Here is a 16,443-nt window from a genome sequence, read left to right as displayed (position 1 = left end):
AATCCCAAACTCCAAACCCCAAATCCAGGATCCCAAATCCTGGATTCCATTTCATAAATCTCAAATTCCCAAACCCTCGATCCCAAACCACAGCTCTCAAATGCCAGATCCCAAATGCTAAACCCTGGATCCCAAATCCCAGATCCCAAATCCCTGGATTCCAGACCCCGGATGCCAAATCCCAAATGCTGAATCCTGGATCCCAAATCTCACACTCCAAACCCCGGATCCCATATGCCAAACCCCAAATCCTGGATCCCAAATCCCGGATGCCAAACCCCAAATCTCAAACTCCGAACCCTGGATCCCAAATCCCGCATGCCAAACCCCAAATACCAAACTCCGAACCCTGGATCCCAAATCCCTGGATTCCAAACCCCGGATCCCAAATCCCAAACCCCAAACCCCGGATCCCATATGCCAAACCCCAAATCCTGGATCCCAAATCCCGGATCTCAAATCCCAAACCTCGACTCCTGGATCCCAAATCCCGGATGCCAAACCCTAAATCTCAAACTCCGAACCCTGGATCCCAAATCCCTGGATTCCAAACCCCAGATCCCAAATCCCAAACCCCAAACCTCGGATCCCATATGCCAAACCCCAAATCCTGGATCCCAAATCCCGGATCTCAAATCCCAGACCTCGACTCCTGGATCCCAAATCCCGGATGCCAAACCCCAAATACCAAACTCCGCACCCTGGATCCCAAATCCTGGATCCCAAATCCCGAACCCCGCGGGTGTCACGGCGGTGTCGCCGCCGCCAGGGAGCGCCATCAGCCCGCGCTGGAGCGGCCAATCCCGGGAAAACCCGGGAATTTTTGGGATCGGGATTTCTCGGGATAGCGGGACCGGGGAATCCCAAACTCCCGGCTGGAATTGGGGAATCGCCTCCTTCCCGACGTTCCAGCAGGAATTCCTCACTTTCCAGAAGGTTCTGGGGATCCGGAAGGTTCTGATCCCAACTGAGGGGCAGGAGAAGTTCCCAGATCCAGGGGGTGGAGAGGATTCCCAAATCCCCAGTCTCAAATCTCCAAACCCCAAATCCCCAATCCAAATCTGAAATCCCAAATCCCCAAATCCTCAAATCCTTAAATCCCCAATCTGAAATCCCAAACCTCAAACCCCAAATCCCCAATTCCCGGATCCCCAAATCCCCAATCCCAGATCCCCAGTCCGAAATCCCAAATCCAAATCTCAAATACCCGAATCCCAAATCCTCAAATCCCCAGTTTCAGATCTCCAATTCCACATGCCCAAATCCCCAATCCCCCATCCACAGTCGCAAATTTGAAATCCCAAATGCCCAATCCCAAATCCCCAATCCCAAATCCCCAACCTGAAATCCCAAATCTCAAACTCCAAATCCCCAAATCCCCAAGTCCAGCCCAACATTTGCACCAAATAAATCCCATTGTCCCGGGGCTCCAGAAGATCCCAATCCCATGGGAATTCCCATCCTTTCCCCCCACAGGTAATGGGAATGAACTCCTGGGACATTCCCAAACATGGATATTCCAAGAAGACTGGAATTCCCTCCTGCTGGAATCAAGGCTGAGGGGATTCCAAATCCATGAAATTTTCCCCCCAAAATTGGGAATTTTGGCAGGAAAATGATCCAGGATGGGATTTTTTTGGTTTTTTGGAGCTCCATCCCAAAGCTCCCAAATCCTGAATTCCAGAGCATCCCCGAATTCCCAACCCCAGCCAGAGGAAATCTGGAGCAGCTCCAGATTTTCTGAAGCTGCGGATTTGGGTCCAGGTAATTCCAGATTTTAAATCCCAGGGAAAGCAGGAATGGGGAAAAGGTGGGGAACTGAACTGACCTTCCTATCAAAATAGCAAAGGGAATGGGAAAAAAATGAGAAAAATCAGGATTGGTTTGGGAATTAGAGCTGGGGGGGATCCCAGTAAATCCTGGATGAGCCTGGGAAAATGTGGGGGGAAATTCCCCGCAGGAATTTATTCTGGGGATGAAATTTCCAGTTTTTCCTTGGAAAATTCCAGGAAATTCCAATAAAAATTGAGGTGGGAGGGTGAAGGAGGGAAATCAGGGAATGGGAATAGAATCATCCCCATCTTTCCATTGTCTTCCAGGGAATTCCCATGGGAAAAGCTCCACCCGGATGGGAATCCTTGGATTCCGCAAGGATCAGCTTTTCCCAGATTTTCTGCCTGGATCCTGGAAGGATTTTTTGGGAAGTGCTCCCAGTCCAACCATTTTTGAGGGATTTTTATCCACCTGGGGCCGAACTGAAATTCCCTGGATTCACCTTGGGATGGGAGACGGGAAAAGCAGGATCTGGTAGCAGCCAGAATTCCTCTGGATCCCCCGCTGAGGTTTCTCCTCTTTCCAAAACCATTCAATGGATTTTATCCCTGGATCTGGATTTCCTTCTTCCCATAAATCCTTGTCCTGATATTCCCCCATAATCCTGTCCTGGTATCCCTGTGGATTTTTGGGATGAGAACATGGAATTCACTTCCCGGGGTGTCCCCATTGTCAGAAGGTGGGGATTACAGCAGGAGATTCCCACTGGGAATTCCAACCCTTCCCAGGCCTGACATCCCCTTGGGAAAGGCCATTCCTACAAATCCCTGCAGTCCGGGGACAGAGCCCTGTTGTGATCTGGATGGAGATTCCCAGATGGATTCTGGGGTCGGAGTGAATCCCTCCCATGCTGGGATCCTGCTCCATCCATCCATGGATTTCATTCATCCCTCAATCCAGGGATCCATCCATCCATCCATGGATTCCATCCATTCATGGATTCCATCCATCCATGTATTCATCCATCCATCCATCCATCCATCCATCCATCCATCCATCCATCCATCCATCATCCATCCATCCATCCATCCATCCATCATCCATTTCATCCATCCATCCATCCATCCATCCATCCATCCATCCATCCATCCATCCATCCATCATCCATCATCCATCCATCCATCCATCCATCCATCCATCCATCCATGGATTCCATCCATCCATGTATTCATCCATCCATCCATCCATCATCCATCCATGCATCCATCCATCCATCCATGGATTCCATCCATCCATGGATTCATCCATCCATCCATCCATCCATCCATCCATGGATCCATCCATCCATCCATGGATCCATCCATGGATCCATCCATCCATCCATCCATCCATCCATCCATCCATGGATCCATCCATCCATCCATCCATCCATCCATCCATCCATCCATCCATCCATCCATCCATCCATCCATCATCCATCCATCCATCATCCATCCATCCATCCATCCATCCATCCATCCATCCATCCATCCATCCATCATCCATTTCATCCATCCATGGATCCATGGATCCATCCATCCATCCGTCCATCCATCCATCATCCATTTCATCCATCCATCCATCATCCATCCATCCATCCATCCATCCATCTCCATCCATCCATCCATGGATCCATCCATCATCCATCCATCATCCATCCATCCATCCATCCATCCATCCATCCATCCATCCATCCATCCATCCATCATCCATTTCATCCATCCATGGATCCATGGATCCATCCATCCATCCGTCCATCCATCCATCATCCATTTCATCCATCCATCCATCATCCATCCATCCATCCATCCATCCATCTCCATCCATCCATCCATGGATCCATCCATCATCCATCCATCATCCATCCATCCATCATCCATCCATCCATCCATCCATCCATCCATCCATCCATCCATCCATCCATCCATCCATCCATGGATGTTTCTCTCTCTTAGGATTGCTCACCCTCATCCCAGCTGAGTTTTTCCTAAATCCCACAAAAACCATCCCCAAATTCCTGTAGAGAGGAGGCAGGGGGAGCATCTATGAAGAAAGGGGGGAAAAGCAGGAAAAGGGAGAAACATCCCAAGGGAACGTCCCCAGTGCTGCCTCAGTTTCCCAAGATCCTGTTCCCAGTCCCTCCCCTCTCCATCCCTTCTCCATCCCTGCTCCATCCCCACTCCATTCCAGCTCCATCTCCACTCCATTCCCTCTCCATCCCTGCTCCGTTCCTGCTCCGTTCCCGCTCCATCCCCGCTCCATCCCCTCTCCATCCCCACTCCATCCCTGCTCCATCCCCTCTCCATCCCCACTCCATTCCCTCTCCATTCCCTCTCCATCCCCTCTCCATCCCGTTCCATCCCCTCTCCATTCCCTCTCCATCCCCTCTCCATCCCCGCTCCATCCCCGCTCCATCCCTGCTCCATCCCCTCTCCATCCCCTCTCCATCCCTGCTCCATCCCCTCTCCATCCCCACTCCATTCCCTCTCCATTCCCTCTCCATCCCCGCTCCATCCCGTTCCATCCCCTCTCCATTCCCTCTCCATCCCCTCTCCATCCCCGCTCCATTCCCGCTCCATCCCTGCTCCATCCCTGCTCCATCCCCGCTCCATCCCCGCTCCATCCCTGCTCCATCCCCTCTCCATCCCCTCTCCATCCCCTCTCCATTCCCTCTCCATCCCCTCTCCATCCCCGCTCCATCCCCTCTCCATCCCTGCTCCATCCCCTCTGCATCCCTGCTCCATCCCTGCTCCATCCCCTCTCCATCCCCGCTCCATCCCTGCTCCATCCCTGCTCCATCCCCTCTCCATCCCCTCTCCATCCCTGCTCCATCCCCTCTCCATCCCCTCTCCATCCCCTCTCCATCCCTGCTCCATCCCTGCTCCATCCCCTCTCCATCCCCTCTCCATCCCTGCTCCATCCCCGCTCCATCCCTGCTCCATCCCTGCTCCATCCCCGCTCCATCCCCGCTCCATTCCTGCTCCATCCCCGCTCCATCCCTGCTCCATCCCCGCTCCATTCTCACTCTTTCCCTGCTCCATCCCCTCTCCATCCCTGCTCCATCCCCGCTCCATTCTCACTCTTTCCCTGCTCCATCCCTGCTCCATCCCTGCTCCATTCCCTCTCCATTCTCACTCTTTCCCCGCTCCATGCCCTCTCCCTCTCCGCTCCGTTCCCGCTCCGTTCCCGCTCCCGGTGCCTTTAATTCCCGCTTTCCCGGCGCAGGCCCGGCCCCTCCGGTGACACAGCAGCGCCGGCGCGGGGCCGGGCGGAGCGCGGCGAGGCTGCGGCCGGAGCGGGGCCGGGCCGGGCCCTCCGCCGCTCATGGCCCTGCCCGGGGCCCGCTCCGCCCGCCCGGAGCCCGGGGACAGCCCGGCCCTGAGCCCGCAGCGCCGCCGGTGCGTCCGGGGGGGCCCCGGGACGGGGCTCGGGGGGTGCGGGCGGGCGGCACCGCGGGGAGGCTCCGGGGCGTCCCGGGGGAGCGGGAGCGGGGATCGGGGCACCGGGGGAGGCTCCGCCCGCCCCGAGCGCGGGGACAGCCCGGCCCTGAGCCCGCAGCGCCGCCGGGGCGTCCCGGGGGTCCCGGAGAGGGGAACCGGGGATGGAGAGGGGATGCGGGAATTGGGGAACGGGGATGCGGGGATGGAGGATGCAGGGAGCGGGAAGCGGGAATGGAGGAAGCGGGGATGGAGGATTCGGGAACGGAGGATGGAGGAACCGGGAACGGAGGATTCAGGAATAGGGGATGGAGGATGTGGGAACAGGGTATGGGGGATCCGGGGACGGAAGAACCGGGCATGGAGGATTCGGGAATAGGGAATGAAGGCTCCGGGGATGGAGGACGCGGGAATAGGGAATGGAGGAACCGTGAATGGAGGAACCGGGGATGGAGGATGCGGGAACCGGGGATGGAGGCTCGGGGAATAGAGGATGAGAGCGGCGAGGACAGACGCAGGGGGATGCGGGGAGCGGGAATGGGGAATCCGGGAAGACGGGATGGAGGATGAAAGCGTCGGGGCTGGAGGATTCGGGAATAGGGGATGGAGGATTCGGAGAGCGGGGCTGGCAGCTGCGGATACCGGCACCCTCCATTCCCGGAGCCCCGGAGGACGCGGGGATCGGGGCTGGGGGATGCCGGTGTCGGGAATGGAGGTTGTACCGGGGATGTGCCGGTACCGGGGAAGGGGGATGCCTCTATCGGGGCTGGGGATGCCGGTATCGGGAATGGGGGATGCCGATACCGGGGCTGGGGGGTGCCGGTACCGGGGACGGGGGATACCGAATGGAGGATGTACCGGGAACGTACCGGTACCGGGGCTGGGGAATGGCGCTGCCGGGGCTGGGAGATGCCGGTACAGAGGATGGGAGATGCCAAAACGGGGAAAGGCGATACTGGTACCGGGGATAGGTGATGTACCGGGGATGGGGGATGCTGGTACCGGGGATGGGGGATGCTGGTACCGGGGATGGGGGATGCTGGTACCGGGGATGGGGGATGCTGGTACCGGCGAGGGAAACGCGGCCCTAGCGGCTCCCCCTCCCCGTGCGCGCTCCCGAACCGGCTCCCCCGCCCCGCCCCGCTCCCCCGCGCCGTTCCCGGTTCCCGGGGGGCACTCGGGGGCACGGCGCGTCCTCCCCCCGCCGCGGCCGGGGCGGGGCCGGGATCCGGAGGGGGGGATGGCGGCGGGAAGGGCTCCGGGAAGGGCCTCGGGGCCGCTGCCACCCCCCCGTGGGGCTGTCCCCGCCGGTAACGTGTCCCCCCCGCGACAGCGACAGCGAGCGGAGCAGAGCGGCCCCGGCCCCCGCGGAAAAGCCCTGAGGGAGGCGGGAGCCGGCGGCGAGGAGGAGGAGGAGGAGCAGGAGGGGGAGGAAGCGAGGGAAGGAGCCAGGGGAAAACAGGAGCGGGAAGAGCTCGGAGCGGAGCCCGGGAGCGGCCGGAGCGCGCCGGTGAGTGCGGAGTGTCCCCGCTCCCCCGGGGTGTCCTGTCCGTGTCCCTCTGTCCCCGCGGGTCCCTCTGTCCCTGTGGGTGTCCCTATGTGTCCCTCTCCCTGTGTATGTCCCTCTGTCCCCCTGGGTGTCTCTCTGTCCCTCCGGGTGTCCCCCTCTCCCTGTGTGTGTCCTCGTGTCGCTGTCCGTGTCCCTCTGTCTTCCTGGATGTCCCTCTGTCCTTGCGTGTGTCCCTCTGTCCCCCTGGATGTCCCTCTGTCCCGGTGCGTGTCCCTCTGTCCCCCTGTGTGAGTCCCTCTGTCCCCCTGTGTGAGTCCCTGTCTCTCTGTCCCCCTGTCCCTGTGCGTGTCCGTGCCCATATCCCTCTGTCCCTCTGGGTGTCCCCCTGTCCCTGTGTGTGTCCCTCGTCCCTGTGCGTGTCCCGCTGTCCCTGTGCGTGTCCCGCTGTCCCTCTGGGTGTCCATCTCCCAGAGGCTCCACTGCGCCCAGGCTCAGCCTGGGGGACACTGAGGGAGGCCACAGGGGGGGGGTGACATTCCAGCGACATTCCAGCGACATTCCCAGGCCCCATCCTGCCCCCCCATAAACTGAGGGAAGGAGCGGCCAGAGCCCTTCCCAAGCATCTTCCCGGCCCTTGTCCCTCTGTCCCCGCAGGAGGACAGCCGGACACCCCCGCAGCCAACACCGGACCCGCCGCCCCTCCTCGCCGACACCGCGCCTCCCTTTCCCGCTGGGATCCCGACAAACCCCCTCCTCTCCTCCTCCTCCTCCTCCTCCTCCTCCTCCTCCTCCTGCTGCTCCGGCTGCCAGCAGCGGTGTCACCGCAGGGCCACCGGCGGAGCGTCCCCGCATGGTGCGGCCGTGAGCGGCGGCGTTAAGATGGTGAGAGCTGCCCGGGCCGGGCCGGGCGGGGAGCAGCGGCATGGACACCGGCCCGGCCGCCGCCTAGGGCACGATGGACTCGCGGAGCCGCCGGGATGCGCAGCGCACGGAGCGGCCCGGCCCCGGCACCGCCGGCACCGGCAGCACCGGCAGCACCGGCACCGGCACCGGCAGCGGCCCTAGCGAGGGCGAGGGAGAGCGGGAGCGCATCCGCGGCCGCATGAGGATGGTGATCGGGCAGCTCGAGGGCATCCTGAGGGAGCTCAAGGAGGTGGCCAAGGAGCTCCGCGAGGTGGGGAAACCCCGGGAGAACGCTGGGCACGAAAAGGGAAGGGCTTGGAGCGGGTTCGGCCGTTCCTGGCTCGGGATGGGGCAGCGGAGGGGCGGATTTCCCCGAGGGGGATTCCCTGAAGAGAGAAGGAAATTTGGAAGTCCCTGAGGTGGATTTGCGAAAGACAGGAAGAAATGTGGTTGTCCGTTTCCAAAAGAGAGGAGGAAATTCAGGTGTCTCTAGGCTGGTGTTCCAAAAATAGAGGAGGAAATTTTGATCTCCCTGGGCTGGATTTCCAAAAGAGATGAGGAAATTCGGGTGTTCCTAGGCTGGATTTCCAAAAGAGGTGAGGAAATTCGGGTGTTCCTAGGCTGGATTTCCAAAAGAGAGAGGGAAATTTGGAAGTCCTTGAGGTGGTTTTCCAACAGAGAGAAGGAAATTTGGGCGTCCCTGGACTGGATTTCCAAAAGAGAGGAGGAAATTTGAGTGTCAGAGAAGAGGAAATTTGGATGTCTCTGGGCTAGATTTCCAGAAGAGAGGAGGAAACTTGTGTCAGAGAGGAGGAAATATGGATGTCCCTTAGGTGGGTTTCCAAAAGGGAGGAGGAAATTTTGGTGTCCCTTTGGTGGATTTTCAAAAGAGAAAAGGAAATTCGGGAGTTCCTGAAGTGAATTTCCAAAAAAAGGAGGAAATTCGGATCTCCCTGGGCTGGATTTCCAAAAGAGAGGAGGAAATTTGGACATCCCCAAGATGGGTCTCCAAAAGAGAGGAGGAAATTTGGAAGTCGCTGGGCTGGATTTCCAAAAGAGAGGAGGAAATTCAGGCGTCTCTAGGCTGGCTTTCCAAAAAAGAGGACGAAATTTGGGCATCCCTGATCTGGATTTCCAAAAGAGAGAAGGAAATTTGGAAGTCGCTGAGGTGGATTTCCAAAAAAAGAGAGGAAATTCAGGAGCTTCTGAAATGGATTTCCACAAAAAAAGAAGAAATTAATATCTCCCTGGGCTGAATTTCCAGAAGAGAGGAGGAAATTTGAGTGTCAGAGAGGAGGAAATATGGATGTCCCTTAGGTGGACTTCCAAAAGAGAGAAGGAAATTTGGATCTCTCTGGGCTGGATTTCTAAAAAAGAGGAGGAAATTTGGGCATACCTGAGGTGAATTTCCAAAAAAAGGAGGAAATTCGAGAGCTCCCGAGGTGGATTTCCAAAAGAGAGGAGGAAATTCACATCTCCTTGGGCTGGATTTCCAGAGGAGAGAAGAAAATTTTGGTGTCCCTGAGCTGGATTTCCAAAAGTGAGGAGGAATTTCAGGCGTTCCTCATTGGTGGCTCCAAGCTGAGGTGGACTGAGGTTCCCTCAGGGCCACCAGAGTGTCCTGGATTTGTGACATTGGGGTGTCCCCATGGAGGATTTGGGAACGTCCATCCCAGTGTCCATCTCTGCTCAGGGCCACCAAAGTGTCTTGGCAGTTGTGACATTGGGGTGTCCCCATGGAGCCACCATGGAATCTTTGGAATGTCCCTGGCTGGTGGCTCCGAGCTGAAGTGGGATCATGGATTGAGGTCCCTCAGGGCCACCAAAGTGTCCTGAACTTGTGACATCCTGATTTTCCCGGTCTCCCTCCTTCCTTCCCATCCCTTTGTGTCCAGAATCATTCCCGGGCGTTCTGTGCTGGGGAAAATGATGATTGAAGTCCTTGGATGGAAAAGTCCTGTTCAAATCCCCCAAAAATTCCCATGGGAAGGGCCCATCCTGTCTGGAATTTCTGGAATGGGATCAGAGGTGTTCCCTCCCAGCCTTTTCCTTGGAAAAATCCTGTAGATGATTCTCCATGGGAATAAATCCCCTAATAATGCTGAGATCAATAGGAGATTAACTGGGAATGCTTGGGAAGGTGCAGGGGTTGTTATCCCAAAAATAACAGCTTTGGGAGAGAGTTGGGAATTATTCAGGAGCAGGTTTTGGGGAATTTTGGGAGCTGGATTTGGGGGATTTTGGTAATGGGTTTGGGGATTCTGGGGAGCTGTGATTTGGGGGATTTGGGAGCTGGGTTTGTGGGATTTTGGGAGCAGTTTTGGTGGGATTCAGGCCTGGATCTCTCCATCCCAGGCTCGGATTCACTTCCCAATTCTCTTCCCAAATCCCTGTGGGGATGGAGGGACCATCAGATCCCAACCTTTGATCCCATTGGATTTCAAACCCTTGATCCCATCAGATTCCACCCCTTTGATCCCATTGGATCCCATCCCTTGGATCCCACCAAATCCCATTGTTAGATGTCATTGGATCTCAAGCCCTTGATCCCATCAGACCCCATCCTTTGATCCATTGGATCTCAAACCATTAATCCTATCTGATCCCATCCCTAGGATCCCATCAGATCCCTTCTTTTGATCCCATTGGATCCCAATTCCTTGGATCCCATCAGATCCCAACTCTTTGGATCCCGACATCCCAACCCTCTGACCCCACCAGATCCCACCCTTGGATCACACCAGATCCCACCCCTCTGATCCCAGCCCAAAATCCAGGATCTGGAGCCACCAATCCCAACCCCCAGCTTGGCCTACAGCCAGAATTCCCAAAATCCCATAAAAACAAGGATGGGGCTCCAGCTGTCCCACATCTGCCTGAGCTGGGTGGGAACATTCCAGATGGGATTTTATTGGGAATCTCCTGGGAATTCCCCCCAGTTCTTTGGGAACATCCCCAGGGATTCATCCCAAACCTCCTCCTTTTTTATATGGGGAAAAATCCCCTGCAATTCCCTGGGGGACAAATCCCACCAATTCCCTGGGAATATCTCCAGGGATTCATCCCAAACACCCTCATGTGCTTGGAGGGAATAATTTCCCCCAAATTCCCTCATCCCGAACCTCCTCCCCTGCTTGTGGGGGACGAATCCTTCCCAGTTTCCTGGGAATTTATCCCATACAAGTAGGAAAGTGGGTTTGGGATGAATCCATGATGATGTTCCCAGGGAACTGGGAGAGGATTTTCCCCCCTACAAACAGGGGAGGACATTTGGGGTGAATCCCTGGGGATATTCCCAGAGAATTGGGGGGATTTTTTCCCCTATAAGCACATGACGAGGTTTGGGGTGAATCCATGGGGATGTTCCTGGGAAATCGGGGGGAATTTTCCGCCCCCCAAGCTGGAAAAGCTCTGCCAGCCTCGGTGAGGGAGGAAAAGGGGGGGGGCAAATCCCAAATCCTTCTTTCCGTGTTAATCCCCCGCGGGAGCCGAGTGTCACCGGGGGATTTAACCCCCGGCTTAAAATAGGGAATGATCCTAAAAATAGCCCGGAGTGACACTAATCCTGCGATGGGGACAGCCACAAGTGACACCAATCCCAGGAGGGCGACGGGATTGGGATTGGGATGGGGACAGGTGTGAATGGCATCAATCCCAGGATGGGGACAGGATTGTGATGTGTCTGGAATGGGGACAGCCGTGATACCAGTCCTGGGGTGGGGCTGGTATTGGGATGGGGATGAGGACAGCATTGGGATGGGGACAGGATTGGGATGGGGACAGTGACAAGTGACACCAGTCCCGGGATGGGGACAGGACTGGGATGACAATGGCCATGAGTGGCACCAATAATGGCTGATTTGGATTGGGATTGGGATTCACTTCCTGCTGTCCCTGCTCGATTGTAGTCCCTTCGGTGGGGCTGGGAAGGGACCTCAGGCGACAGAGACATGCTGGCCCTGTCCCACAGCTGAAATTCCCCTTGGGAACAGAGGGGATCCCATTCCAGCAAGGATTGGGGTATTCCCAAAGATTCCCAGCCTCCTTCCCAAATTTTCCTTGTCCCAAAAATGAAGTGGTCAGAAGATACCTTTTTTTTTAACTCTCTTTCTCAAGTTTAACCCTTCCTTTCCCAGAAAAGAAGAAAAAATAAAAGGAAAAGGGATCTGGAAAGGGAAAAAGGAGATTTCCAGGTTTCCCTGGGGATATTCCCAACAAGCTTCAAAGCCAAAGCCTGAGATGGGGAGGGATCCCTCCATCCCTCAATTCCTGGAAATTTTGGGGTGGGAAAACAACACAGAAACCCAAGGGGAGGAGTTGGGACCTACCATCCATCCATCCATCCATCCATCCATCATCCATCCCTCCATCCATCCATCCATCCATCCATCCATCCATCCATCCATCATCCATCCATCCATCCATCCATCCATCCATCCATCCATCCATCCATCATCCATCCATCATCCATCCATCCATCCATCCATCCATCCATCCATCCATCATCCATCCATCCATCCATCCATCCATCATCCATCCATCATCCATCCATCCATCCATCCATCCATCCATCCATCCATCCATCATCCATCCATCCATCCATCCATCATCCATCCATCATCCATCCATCCATCCATCCATCCATCATCCATCCATCATCCATCCATCCATCCATCCATCCATCCATCCATCCATCCATCATCCATCCATCATCCATCCATCCATCATCCATCCATCCATCATCCATCCATCCATCCATCCATCCATCCATCCATCCATCCATCCATCATCCATCCATCCATCATCCATCCATCCATCCATCCATCCATCCATCCATCCATCCATCCATCATCCATCCTTCCATCCATCCATGCTTCCATCCATCCATCCATCCATCCATCCATCCATCCATCCATCCATCATCCATCCCTCCATCCATCATCCATCCATCCATCATCCATCCATCCATCATCCATCCATCCATTCATCATCCATCCTTCCATCCATCCATGCTTCCATCCATCCATCCATCCATCCATCCATCCATCCATCATCCATCATCCATCCATCCATCCATCCATCCATCCATCCATCCATCCATCCATCATCCATCATCCATCCATCATCCATCATCCATCATCCATCCATTCATCCATCATCCATCCATCATCCATCCATCCATCCATCCATCCATCCATCCATCCATCCATCCATCCATCCATCATCCATCCATCCATCCATCCATCATCCATCCATCATCCATCCATCCATCCATCCATCCATCCATCCATCCATCCATCATCCATCCATCCATCCATCCATCCATCCATCCATCATCCATCCATCCGTCCATCCATCCATCATCCATCCATCCATCCATCATCCATCCTTCCATCCATCCATGCTTCCATCCATCCATCCATCCATCCATCCATCCATCCATCCATCCATCCATCATCCATCCCTCCCTCCATCCATCATCCATCCATCCATCATCCATCCATCCATCATCCATCCATCCATTCATCATCCATCCATCCATCCATCCATCCATCCATCCATCCATCCATCCATCCATCATCCATCATCCATCCATCCATCCATCCATCCATCCATCCATCCATCATCCATCATCCATCCATCATCCATCATCCATCATCCATCCATTCATCCATCATCCATCCATCATCCATCCATCCATCCATCCATCCATCCATCCATCCATCCATCCATCATCCATCCATCCATCATCCATCCATCCATCCATCCATCCATCATCCATCCATCCATCCATCCATCCATCATCCATCCATCATCCATCCATCCATCCATCCATCCATCCATCCATCCATCATCCATCCATCCATCCATCCATCCATCCATCATCCATCCATCCGTCCATCCATCCATCATCCATCCATCCATCCATCATCCATCCTTCCATCCATCCATGCTTCCATCCATCCATCCATCCATCCATCCATCCATCCATCCATCATCCATCCCTCCATCCATCATCCATCCATCCATCATCCATCCATCCATCCATCCATCCATCCATCCATCCATCCATCCATCATCCATCCATCCATCATCCATCCATCCATCCATCCATCCATCATCCATCCATCCATCCATCCATCCATCATCCATCCATCATCCATCCATCCATCCATCCATCCATCCATCCATCCATCATCCATCCATCCATCCATCCATCCATCCATCCATCCATCCATCATCCATCCATCCATCCATCCATCCATCCATCCATCATCCATCCATCCATCCATCATCCATCCTTCCATCCATCCATGCTTCCATCCATCCATCCATCCATCCATCCATCCATCCATCCATCCATCATCCATCCCTCCATCCATCATCCATCCATCCATCATCCATCCATCCATCATCCATCCATCCATTCATCATCCATCCTTCCATCCATCCATGCTTCCATCCATCCATCCATCCATCCATCCATCCATCCATCCATCCATCATCCATCCATCCATCCATCATCCATCCATCATCCATCCATCATCCATCCATCCATCCATCCATCCATCCATCCATCCATCCATCCATCCATCATCCATCCATCCATCATCCATCCATCCATCCATCCATCATCCATCCATCCATCCATCCATCATCCATCCATCATCCATCCATCCATCCATCCATCCATCCATCCATCATCCATCCATCCATCCATCCATCCATCCATCCATCCATCCATCATCCATCCATCCGTCCATCCATCCATCATCCATCCATCCATCCATCATCCATCCTTCCATCCATCCATGCTTCCATCCATCCATCCATCCATCCATCCATCCATCCATCCATCCATCCATCATCCATCCCTCCCTCCATCCATCATCCATCCATCCATCATCCATCCATCCATCATCCATCCATCCATTCATCATCCATCCATCCATCCATCCATCCATCCATCCATCCATCCATCCATCATCCATCATCCATCCATCCATCCATCCATCCATCCATCCATCATCCATCATCCATCCATCATCCATCATCCATCATCCATCCATTCATCCATCATCCATCCATCATCCATCCATCCATCCATCCATCCATCCATCCATCCATCCATCATCCATCCATCCATCATCCATCCATCCATCCATCCATCCATCCATCATCCATCCATCCATCCATCCATCCATCCATCATCCATCCATCATCCATCCATCCATCCATCCATCCATCCATCCATCCATCCATCATCCATCCATCCATCCATCCATCCATCCATCCATCATCCATCCATCCGTCCATCCATCCATCATCCATCCATCCATCCATCCATCCATCCATCCATCCATCATCCATCCATCCATCATCCATCCATCCATCCATCCATCCATCCATCCATCATCCATCATCCATCATCCATCCATTCATCCATCATCCATCCATCATCCATCCATCCATCCATCCATCCATCCATCCATCCATCCATCCATCCATCCATCATCCATCCATCCATCATCCATCAATCCATCATCCATCCATCCATCCATCCATCCATCCATCATCCATCCATCCATCCATCCATCATCCATCATCCATCCATCCATCCATCCATCCATCCATCCATCCATCCATCCATCCATCCATCCTTCCATCCATCATCCATCCATCCATCCCCGTGTCCATCTCTCTCTCCACAGGTTGTGTCCCAGATTGACCGCCTGACGTCGGACTTCGCTCTGGACCTGGAGCCGGACGCTTGGACTCCGGCCACGGCCAGCAGCACATCCAGCAGCGACCGGGGCGGCGCCAGCCTCGAGCTGGGCCCGCTGGACTTCGCCGCCTCCGACGTCCTCTCGGACAGCTGGGAATTCTGCTCCTTCCTGGACGCCTCCACTCCCTCGGACCCCGGCGACTGCCCGGAGCCTCCGCGGCCGCCGCCGGCCCGGCTGATGAACGGGGGGGTCCCCGTGGCCAACGGCCCCCGCGGGGGCGGCGGGACCCCGGATTCCTCCAGCGAGGAATGTTTTGGGAGCGCCGCCGTTCCCAAGATCCCGGCCCAGCGGCCGGCGGGGACGCGGGAGCGCGTCCGCTTCAGTGACAAGGTGCTCTATCACGCCCTGTGCTGCGATGACGATGGTGACGCCGATGACAGCGCCGACATTCAGGACGATCCTGCCAGGAAGGGGCCTCGGGAGCAGCTCCCGAGGAACCCGGGCGTGATCCCGATCCGCAGGGCCACGAGGAACAGCAGCACCCAGACCGTGGCCGATAAGAGCACGCAGACGTTGCTGCCGTACGTCCCGGCCAGGCAGAGAATTCCCAACAAAAACTGAGCCCGCATCCGGGTTTGGAAAGGGTTTGGGGGAGGGGGAAAATCCCTGGGAAAGGGGCTGGAAAAGATCTATATATAAATATAAATATATATTTCAATAAATCCGTACTCCTCATAAACGCCGAGTGAGAAGGTGGCAACAAATATCCCGATATCGCCATATCCCGGTATCTCAATATCCTGATATTCCAATATCCTGACGGTTTTCCAGGCTCAGGGAATTTTAAATTTTTTTTTTCACTGGATCGAAGGAGCTCAGTAAATCATCCAGCACAGAGAAATCCCAACCATGACACAGATGTGCCAGGAGGTGCTGGCCTCCATTCTGGAGGGCAGGAATAGGGCACAGATAGGAATGTGGGAATGCTGGAGGGGGTGGCAGGATCAGGGAGGGGGAAATTCCCTTCTCTGGGATGTGTTATCCCTGTTTGGTT

General features: G+C 55.0%; 1 protein-coding gene across 1 annotated transcript; it reads left to right on the top strand.

Moving 5' to 3' along the window:
* The first annotated feature begins 5,125 nt into the window (after window positions 1-5,125).
* Window positions 5,126-16,128, top strand: INSYN1 (inhibitory synaptic factor 1). The gene is made up of 4 exons (XM_063169407.1): window positions 5,126-5,210; window positions 6,583-6,759; window positions 7,414-7,933; window positions 15,375-16,128. Exons 3-4 carry the CDS (start codon window positions 7,715-7,717, stop codon window positions 16,008-16,010), a joined length of 855 nt encoding a protein of 284 aa, XP_063025477.1. The 5' UTR covers window positions 5,126-5,210; window positions 6,583-6,759; window positions 7,414-7,714; the 3' UTR covers window positions 16,011-16,128.
* Window positions 16,129-16,443: the final 315 nt, after the last annotated feature.

The sequence above is a fragment of the Melospiza melodia genome, chromosome 15, assembly GCF_035770615.1.
Source record: "Melospiza melodia melodia isolate bMelMel2 chromosome 15, bMelMel2.pri, whole genome shotgun sequence".
Lineage (NCBI taxonomy): Eukaryota > Metazoa > Chordata > Aves > Passeriformes > Passerellidae > Melospiza > Melospiza melodia.
The sequence above is the reverse complement of the archived record's forward strand: the minus strand, read 5'-3'. Positions and strand labels throughout refer to the sequence as shown.